This window comes from Castanea sativa, chromosome 5, assembly GCF_040712315.1.
Source record: "Castanea sativa cultivar Marrone di Chiusa Pesio chromosome 5, ASM4071231v1".
Lineage (NCBI taxonomy): Eukaryota > Viridiplantae > Streptophyta > Magnoliopsida > Fagales > Fagaceae > Castanea > Castanea sativa.
In genome coordinates, this window is record NC_134017.1 from 67,778,713 (window position 1) to 67,790,128 (window position 11,416).

Here is an 11,416-nt window from a genome sequence, read left to right on the forward strand (position 1 = left end):
GGGTTTTTTTTTGGATTTAACTTTTAACAAAAACTAAATATTCCACTAATATTAAAAATGATAACGTTAATCGATGCACTTAAAGTAATTATTAATAGATTATAGTAAAAAAAATTTATATCATTTTTATAAAAAATACAAAAAGCTTTTAACAATATTTATTATTTTTTAAATAAAATATTTCTAAATATGGTTTTTAAACTAATTTCCTAATGACATTGGTTAACATTTTCCTATTAGATGGTAGATTCTAAGAAAACAAATATTAAATAATAAATAAAGGGAAAATTACATAATAAATACCCCATTTATTTTCTCAAAAAAAAAAACCCCATTTATTACTCATGATTAACTTTTTTTTTTTTTTTTATAAGGAAAAGTTTATAAATGCCTAAAGGCATTGATTTCAATTTTTTTTTCTTTTTACCACTGTGCTCCCTTTGCCACTAGCCACAATGACCACTTTATAAATATAAATACTTGTGAGGAATACAAGTGTATGTGGGATGTGAGGAGCAATAACTGAGGTTTAAGTCTCCAAGAGGGAGCTTCACGCACATATACACTTAAATTAGGCTAAAATAGAATTTATATATCTATAAAAAAAATAGAATTTATATCTTGTATCAAAATATATTTATGAAAAAAAAAGCAATGAAATTTTTATTACATTTTTTTATAATTTCTATAAAAATGATATTAAAACTTTCTTAAAATTTTTAATTAACAAATTTAATAAGAGTATCGGTTAACAGGAGCCTTAAAAATTTCCTAAAATTGTCTATTAATAAATGCTAAAGAGCATTTCCTAACCGAACAAAAGAAAAATAAAGATAAGGATTTGAAATTCAATCTTTAACTTAATTGACTTAAATAAAATAAAATAATAAGTGATATATTTTTTTTCCACTAATAAAGTTTATGGAGAGATTTGGAAAAAATTACAAAATCCTCCCGTTATATGTGTAAGATGTGATTTCAAATCCAACATATCAAAAGTGTTTTTGTTTAAGCAAAATTTTTTAAAGATCACATCATTGTGTATTGTTATATATATATAGTTTATACTTCAAATTTTTAATCCTTAAATCTAATTGCAACCAATGTGATTAGGATTTGTTAATTTAATCTTTACAAAATTTTTTCTTGATACAATATTGAATTTCTACTCTAACCCAATCTAAGTATATATGTGTGTGAAACTCCCTCTTGAAGACTTGAACCCCGGCTCTTGCCTCCCATATCCCATAAGCACTTATATTTATGGAGTGACCACCGCACCAAAGGTAGGCGGTGGTCCTTTACAAAATTTAAATTGTTATATGTTAACTAATTATTAGAACTTGGATTCAATTTAATCTAGTAGGCTTCCATCCAAACCCTATATTATCTTACTTATGTGAGGTGTGTGTGCATAACGGAAAGTCCTCACAATAAGAGCCAAGTTCACCTCTCCCACACTTCCCTTTAAAAAAAAATTATGGGATAAAGTTTCTCTCGAAACTAATGACACACGTCTTTACAACTTGACCCAATTAAATCTTGCACCACTTATGATTAAGTTGGGTTTTATTAAAAAAGAATAAAAATTTAAACCATGGGTAATTTGTGGTTTAGTTGTTTACACATGTAACCATTTCAAAGTAGTTTGACAGGTTCAATTCCCAAGATACTTAATTTGAGAATGAAAATTGAAAAATTTAAACCAACAAATTACATACGTTATAAACAGCTATAGAGGATCATCAAAGAGTTATATGTCGTTACCAAATGAAGTCTTTGAGGTGTTCTAAGAACAGTGGAAGTGGAAGCTTGAGTTGCAGTTGCTACAATGGCCTATCAGTTGTGCTTTTTGGGGAGAAGACCTTGTTGATGAAATCTAACATGGGTAGAAGGTTTCATGGTTGTGGAAGATAGGGGTATGCATGCACAAAGGTGAAGTCAAAAAATTTTGTTTGGAAGGGCCAAGTTGCAGCACTAATATATATTATCAAGACTGCAATATCCATATACTTTTATTTGAGGTTATTATTAAATTTTCTTTTAAATATAATTAATGGGTCATAGGTGTTCTTTTTATTAGTAACTGCACCCATTACCCCACTTATCCCACATCTCTAATACGAGCTACAAAGTAGAGGAAGAGATAGTCAGGGTTTTCATAGAAAGAGTTTTATCAAAGAGGCTAAGAAGTGTTTTTCCTTGGAATTTAGAACACATACAAGTGAAGAGGTAATCAGATTATTCAAGTTATGATTTCTCACCGTTAGAAACAAAGAATTAAGGAGTTAGAATTTTATCATGGAAAACTTTGGTGATGTGTAGATTGTTGAATTGATAATTTCTTATATTACAATTTACACTGTTTCAATAATTCTAGAATCCTAGGTTGCCACAGTTCGGACCTTAGAACAAAAGCCGAAATTATTAAATCCATGAATAAGGCTGACATCATTTTCGTAGGGCTATAAGAACTTTTGGCCTACTGATTCATACCGTAATATTAATTCTGTTTTGCTGGAGAATTTACACCCGACCCCACCCTTGTGTCACTAGCTAGCTCTCATTTTTGTCAAGGTCCTATTTTTCTTTTATTGATAGCTTTATTAGTCTATGCCTAGGTGTTGACTATTTCCAAACACAATGAACCATTTAAGGGTTCAACACGTCTACAAATTTTTTAAAAAGGATAAGGACAGATTTGAGATTTTCATACTAAATTTCTCATATTAAATCCGTAAGGTCAATGAATGTTAAATTCATGAACAGGATCATATTGGTTTTGGCCCACCGTTTGCATTGGGATTATATATTAAACCCTAAAGTGTTGCTACTGCATTCCTCATGATTAAATGAATTTCGATTAATGCAAGGATATATTATTGATTAGAATACCATTGGTTAGAGAAACGTTAATTTAATGTTGAAAGTGTTATTAGTTCAGCAAAGTATAATCCTAGTGAGTCCATTTGTATAGTTCTATAAGCTTTATATTTTGTAGAAGATATTAAGTATATTTCCATTATTGATTATAGGTCATATTTAAGAGTATTTTGAGACTATTTGGAGGGTGTTTCAGCTGGACTTTCAAAGTGATTCAAGTGCTGTAAGTAATTATGCATAATATACACAAGTTTGTTCTTTAGGTTCTTAGAAATTAAAGGTTTTCAAAAGTTATGTTTTTAAAGCTCACATTTTCTAAAGTTTATCAAAAGCAATTTTTTTTTTTTTACATCATTGAAAGAGAAACTTTGACTTTTAGATAAGGTTTTAAAGAGAAATTTTGAATTTTAAATAGCGTTTTAAATGTCCAAATCTCATTTAAAAGATGATTTTTAAACTAAACTATTTTCCAAAAATAATTGAGTTTCAAAGTATGTTTTCTAAAAAGGTTCTTGTTCTTTCAATTTGTTAAAATCAAGTGATTTCAAAGTCATATTTCTATTCTCCAAATGGTATTTAAAATGTTTCTTTTAGCAAATTGAAATTTCAGATTTACTCAAGAATTGTAATATATTTGTATAAGTTCCTCAGTTCCTATTTGTTCCCTAAGGGAGTCAAACATCCTTTTATTTATGTATCAATTTAATATTTAGATATTCGATATGCCTTTATTGTTGGAATAATTGTTAATATTATGAAAATTATTCTATGTTGTATAAACTTTGCTTTTTTTGTGATATGTGACTCAAAATAAGTGTTTTTTTTTATTATTATAGAATTGATCAGATATATGTGTAAATCCGCTCATAGGATTATATATGAGAATATGTGTTGATCCCTCACCAGCAGGGGTTAGATGTTGGTATCCGCTCATAAGATTGTATGTGAGAATATGTGATGTGTATATGTGACATTGTGCTCTGATTAATTATTTGTATGTGTTTTCGAATGACTTTAAGATTTGATTATATATGTATTAAGTGGTTCTTTATATATTTGGAAAACTATATTTGATATTTTGAGTGAAATTGTAAAATCAAACTCGTGCTTTGCTTGACTCCATTCCGTTGTGTATTCTGTATAATTACTTACTAGATGTGTGGCTCACCCCATTAATAACTATTTTTAGATTAAAGTGTAGTTGAGGATATAGAACCTTTGGATCGCTTTGTAAGGTGCAAGGTAGAGTGTGGAAGTCGTAGGCGACTTCAGTATTACTTGAAGACTTATAGAATTTCAGTTACCTTTATTTAGTTATTCACATTTTATATAATGGAGATTATTTTCAATTTGTGGAGTTTAGATTTTTTGTAAGATGTTTTTAAGAATACTTGTTTCTTTGGAGTTTTAATTTATTTTGGATCAATTATGTTTATTGAGTTATATAAGTTCAGCAGTTTAGCCATGCATCTAAATTCATGTTCCATGGATTTAGGTAGTGACAAAGACAAGCTCCCACACACATATATACACACATTTTTTTAATTACACACACACACACACACACACACATATATATATCCATACACTTTCTTATTTGATAAGTTATATACGTACACACGTAAAATAAAAAAAACTTAGTATTTTCAATCAAAATTATATTTGATGGTAATCTTTCATAAAATAAAATTCATTTTTACTATTTTCATTGTGAAATTCTTAAAAAAATTTCATTTTCGAAGAAATTATCAAATTTTATACTAAAGTAAAAAATCTTTCAATTGAACTAATGCAATTTTCAAAAACATGACTGATCCAAAACTTGGAAGAACAAGTTAGGCTTCAAACATATCTGAAGCCATCTTGCTTTAACTCATTATGTGGTAACTAAAGAGGCATTTCGTGGGTAGTTTTAGTGATAAGATTTTTTTAATGAGTCAATGACTTGTTAATCGCCACATAACGGGTTGAAAAAGATAGATTCGAACATGTTTAGTGCTAAACTTTATCAAATATTTAACAGATAAAAGTGTACATTTTATAATAAAAAATGCAATTGCGAAAAATAAAGTTATGCCTCTATAACTATGAGACTAATTATTTTTTTTAAGAGCATCATTGTACTAATTCAAATACTTGGGGGGCCAAGTTTTATTTTTTAGACTATATTTTGAAAACATTAAAATAATTAAAAAAAAATCAAAATTTAGGGGGGGGGGGGGGGGGAGCATGACCCACCCTTAAACATAGCTCGGCCCCTCTGCATACATGTTTTTAGGCTTGATTAATGGGTTAAAAAAATTTATGAGGTGTTTTTAATAATGAGGAATGGGTCAAGAAATTTAGTTTAGTTCATGTACAAAAATTTAGTGTTCAATTAAGTATAAACATTGAAGTTTTCGATTGGGTAACATAAATGATTTTTCAATTGTGTTTTTTATTGTTCCAAATTTGAGATTGTGATAGGAGTTTTACTTGGGTATATTTATTTTTTTTTTTTTTTAATGTGAGGCATTTTTACTATTTTAATGTGTTATGAACATTATTTATGGGTTTTGTTTCTACGCATTTCACCTCAAAATATGAAATTGTATTGTCTGATGTCTGAAATGCGTACAAACAAAACCCATAAATAATGTTTATAATACTTTAAATAGTAAAAATACTTCACATTAAAAAAAAGTAAATATACCCAAGTAAATAAATAAATATATATATATATTAATATCAAATAAAAACAAACAGGTAGTTTCCTATCAAATGCCATAAAAAGATTATTATTTGTTGTATTGTTACATTCATAGGATATTAGAAGACTGATGTTGACAATCACTGTCTGGCGGACATGTTTACAAAAATTATAACATTAATTTTGTAGGGAAAATTGATCGTCAATGATAATTCGGCACACCCACAACATTACTATTTTGTGAAACAATTTATGGTGTAAATTGGGCTGAATTTTTATTGGCTCACAATTTTGGGAGTCCAAATCTTTTGTCCCACTTTTTCTACTTCAGTCTATACTTCACCAATAAAAACTTGTCACGTGTTCACTTAATTAATTAAATATTATCATTATTGACTTATTAAATGCTACTGTTATTAATTAATTGTAGTATTTAATTAATTAAGTGAACACATAATAAATTTTTATTAGTGGAGTATAAAATAAAAGATAAAAAATGAGACAGAAAATTTATACTCCAATTTTGGTGTATTCTTAGAGTTGAAGAGCGACTATTTGGTACACCCAATGTATTACACCTCCCTTTCAATAAATGTGGATCCCATGTGTGGGCCATATGTGAAGAACATCTTCATGCGAGAGGAAGGTTTAGTTCACCAAGTGCACTAATAATTGCACGTGGGAAGAGAGTGCACACCTCGTTTATGCTTTTTTCCCCCTTTTTTAACCAAACCAATTACCCCTTTTGTGTTTTTCTTTTTTTTTAATGGAGCTTAGGCCCTCAATCAGCCTTGTTGATTAATTTATTTTTTCTCATATATGCAAAGGACAAAGTTTCTTTATAATCTTAGTTGTAACATAAGGCTACAACTCCAACTAAAAAAATTAACATGACTATATATTTTGAAAATTTAACCATTAGATTGTATGTTATTTATATTTTTAATACAAATATCAAATGTTATTTACTATTCAATTCATAAAATTATTTTTTATGCATAATTAAATTTAAGCATTTAATTAATTGATAACATAATTATTTTGCATGCATGGAGAACCTTTGATCATTTGGGAATTTTGCAAACATGGAGGAAATAATAAGAAAATGTAATATAATGGTGGATTTGTCAAAATTCTAGTCCAATAAAAAGATATTAGGTAGAGTTGTACTCTTAGGCTACAACCAAAATTTTAGCCAAACTGCTTTGTCCATATGTAAATAGTATATCTAAAAAATTTTACCCCTTAAAAAATACAAGCTAATAGTTACTAATGAAATTAAAGTTAAAAATATATTACTTGAGTTAATTAGATAGAATGATTTGTATTTTTGAAAAATCATTTTATCTAATCACTATGAAATGAATTATTTATATTTTTAATAAATTAAAAATAATAATTTTAATATTTTAATCGATTTTATCTCAAGTCTATAAGTATGCTTTTATACATGTATTATATTCCTAAATCAAGCATAATATTTATGAATTTCTTCATAAATAAATAAATAAATAAATAAATAAATATATATATATATTTTTTAGATTGACTTATTTAATAATCGAGGCCAAACTTGAAATTAGGAGCATAATGGAGTTTAATGACCTTTTGACTAAAATTTCCAAAATGTCCCTTATATTGTTCAAAATTTCTATAGCACGCTCTTTCAATTATTGCTTCATTTTACTCATTTCACATCTACGTTCTCTCTTATTTAGGGTTGTTTTCTTTTGGTTAGCAGCTTTCTCTTATCTCTTCAAAATTTTCCACTTACGTATTTTTGTCTCTCTTTTTTATTCATAGAATTTGTATAACAACAATAACGATGACAAATTACAACTTTTTTGTATTTTTTATTTTTTATAAAATAAGGTTATTTACTAATCATTCTTTTTCATTTATTTCTTTGGGTAAATTACGGAATTCACCCTTGAGGTTTAGCTTAATACCAAATATTGCCAAAACTTTTAAAAAATTATCCAATTTGCTCATTAATTACGAACTTTGTTTCCATCTAATAACTTCTCTTCACTGCCTGTCTCACGATGACTATATTATGGAAATTATGGGTCCATTTGGATAGAATTTATTGCTAAAAACTGAAAATACTATAGCAAAATAATTTTTAAATATGTGAATAATATTGTGGAGCCCATTTTTAATAAAAAATTGGCTGAAAAGTGAAGTTGTGGGTCCCGTGAACAGTACACGAGACCCACAAATGTGACAAAAAGGACAAAAAGGACAAAAAAGTCAATAAATCACGGTTACTGTTCATAAACAGTAGCATGAACAGTAGCGATGGAAAAGGAGGTAGGAGGAATATGAGAATTTTAAATCGTGTTAATTGACGTTTGTACTTAAGGGGAAATTAGATATTTTTAAAAAAATTTGGTAGTACTCGGCATGAGCCCAAACCTAAAGGCAGTTTTTTTTTATTTATTATTTTTATACTTTACCCTATTTCTTTGAAAGCATCCAAACAAAATGGCTTAGTTTTGTTCCATTCCATTATATTTATTTCCATTTCTTGTAATCATTTTTTTGGGAAGACATTCCATTTCATTTTATTCATTTATAATTTATATATTTTATTATATTTCATTCTTTTATGAACTCGCAAATGAAGACTAAACAAATGAATCATGAATAAATAAAAACTTTTGTATAAAAAAATACATTATTGATATTTATTTTAAAGCAAATTAAAATCATAATTTGCTTGTGACATCAATATAATTGAACAAAACTATAATATTTCATATTTCCTTTCCCAAAATTTATAGGATATTCTAGCTTGTTCATTTGAAATTTTTAAGGGAGTGTTTGGTAGATTAGTTCTAACACATTTCCACACATTTTAAACAACATTACACACATTTTCATACACTTTTTCACTCACATGTATATCAAAAACACCCAAATAATATAACTCAAACTCCTCTCTCAAACATCCCCTTGTAACTAGAATTGCAGCATTTTGAAAGGCATATAATCTTAAAAGGGTATTTTAGGGCTCACTATTACCATTATTATTGCTATCATTAGTTCCACTACTTCCAATACCAAATCCAATTCCAATTCCAATGCCGAATCCTATACCAATCTCGTTATTGCCACCATAGCCTTGTCCAACACCTCCTCTTGTGCCAACACCTTTGCCACCACTACTACCACCATTTACACCCTCACCTCCACCAAAACCACCGCCTTTACCTTCACCACCACCATCACCACCCCCTTTACTACCTCCACCTCCAATGCCTCCAACACTAACTCCTGCACCAAAGCCATTACCATGGCCAGTCCCTCCATTAGCACCACTTCCACCCCCACCTCCTCCTCCTCCAATGCCACCAACGCCAACTCCTGCACCAAAACCACTACCATGGCCATACCCTCCACCATCACCAAAACCACCACCACCACCACCACCACCTCCACCTCCTCCTCCTCCTCCTTCTCCTCTAACGCCTCCTATACCAACCCCTGCGCCTGCACCATATCCACTACCATGACTTGATCCTCTTCCAAAACTGTTTCCACCACCACCACCACCACCACCGCCTCCTCCTCCTCCTCCACCACCCCCTCCTATTCCATCTTTACTACCAGCACCAAATCCACTGCCATATCCAAAACCTCCTCCAGTGCCTCCACCACTGCCTCCTCCTCCGCCGCCGCCACCACCACCACCACCGCCGCCAATACCAACTCCAATGCCAAATCCACTACCATGACCAGACCCTCCACCAGTTGGACCTCCCTCACCACTTTCCCCACCTCCTTCTCCTCCACCACCCCCAGCTCCATAACTTGACCCACTAGCTGTATCATCATCACTACCTCCACCTCCACCCTGACTCACTACTTTACTCTCTGCAGCAAGACCTCTACCCCCTCTTCCAAAGAAACTCCCACAACTCCTCCAATTTCGATATGAGCAATAATCATCACCACCACCACTACCACCACCATTCCTTACACCACCAAGGCTTCTCTCTCCATGACCATTAGTACGTATACTAGCACTCAAACCACAAGCAGTACTCAGAAGAAGCAGAGTCACGTGCAGAAGTTTAGCGCAAGCACCCATGACTCTTTGAACAAAGCAATTAATGCTTGCCCCTTCCTTGTCTCTGATTACTCCTGTTATATAAGCAGCCACACGTACGCTTATATAGTCACAACCAGTTTCACTGCTATTCCATGCTCATTGCTGCGTTTTAAAGGGGAAATTGGCGGGAGAGTTAAATAAGGAATCCAAGTCAATTATGGCTGACAAAAAGTGTTTAGCAAATCACATATTTCTTGCCTAACTCTAATCAAAACACAAATAATTGTGGACAGAATGCATGTATGATCTAGTCTAGTGACAGCTGCATTATTATAATCAACCAGAGATGGTGGAGTAGGTGACTGCATCTTCTTGAAAGATCTTAAGAACAAGAAAGAGATAAGCATATGATGCTGGAAAATATAATAATATTAATTAATTACTACAATAAGCATTCAGAAAATCCATCTGTCATTCTTTAATCTGTGGAGTACTAATGTACCATATGACATCTATGGTGAATGGAATTGAAAATATAATGTGAAAAACGCCCATGTGGATGTGGATGCCATGTGATCAATTAGGTATATGAGTAATAAGTATATATTTATATATATATCGTTTTGGTCTGAAGTATTTTGATAATCGCATTATTTACAATAGAATTAAACTTTTTACACACACCCCAAAAAGTAACTATTTAATACTGTTTGTGTGTAACAAGTTTAACTCAATTGCAAATCATATACAGTATGTTTTGGTTTTTCTTCTTGTTGGTCACTTGGGGTGGTAATAGTTTGGAGCCTTGGACGCTTTAAAATTAACTGCACGCCTAGTAAAATACAACTATCCAGCTAGCTAGCTAGCCAGCAATATAGTGTATGTCATCATCTTTGGCTCACAGAGAAACTAATGCTTGGATTTAGGGACCAACTCTCACATGGATGATGATGGACCACTCCAACCGTAGTGCTTTTGTTAATTGGAGCAGCAAGCAATTGAGTATCTTGTCTAGTTTCCAAAATTAGCAGTTTAGAGTGTCATCAACGAATATATTAATGCTATTATTAGTAAGTTCACATTGCCATGCATCTTCTAGGATCTCACTCGACTAAGCCTGCAAATGGGGTTTACTTGGACTAATCAGCCTCGATCCGGTTTGTAATATCATAGCATATAATATATATGAGTTTGCGAAGTTCTCTGATTCAACTGATCTAGTATTGATCAAAGAAAATAGATGTAGAAACTTTATTTTACTACCTCATTTATATATCATTTCAAAGCCAAACTGATGGGGCAGGTTTTGTCCATCAGTTTTTTTTTTTACTAGTCTGGCTTCACTCACTTCACAGAGACAACATAGAGGGGTAAGGAAATCGATGTATAATCTACTAGAAAATCTTTCACAAGATCCGTTCTCATTTTGTATACCTTTTAAAGATTTTTTTTTTCTTCTAATATTGTCTCATTATAAGACATAAGGATTCGTACACCTTCACTATTGGAATACAAACTACTCCCACTTCAGCTACTCCCATATATTGAATTATCAACCACAACGTACTACAAGATTTAACATCTTGAAGTGGACTTCTAGGAAGACACGTACGCTTCCTTATTCTAGAACTTCCTGGTCTCATTATAATTCAAGAAGGAAAGATGAAAAACATTAGGTTGTTGAAAACTTATGATGTGAGATTTCATATTATTTAGATTGAATTAGATTGTATGAGGGTATATTACGCGGATATGTATGATGAGTTTCACATCGAATATTTACCCAC

General features: G+C 31.1%; 1 protein-coding gene across 1 annotated transcript; it reads right to left on the reverse strand.

The window, feature by feature from the left end:
* Positions 1-8,296: 8,296 nt before the first annotated feature.
* On the reverse strand, positions 8,297-9,668 carry LOC142635655 (uncharacterized). The gene is made up of 2 exons (XM_075809781.1): positions 8,954-9,668; positions 8,297-8,917 (listed from the first exon to the last, which is right to left on the reverse strand). The coding sequence occupies exons 1-2, from the start codon at positions 9,666-9,668 to the stop codon at positions 8,583-8,585; spliced, it is 1,050 nt and encodes a 349-aa protein (XP_075665896.1). The 3' UTR covers positions 8,297-8,582.
* Between the last annotated feature and the right edge of the window lie 1,748 nt (positions 9,669-11,416).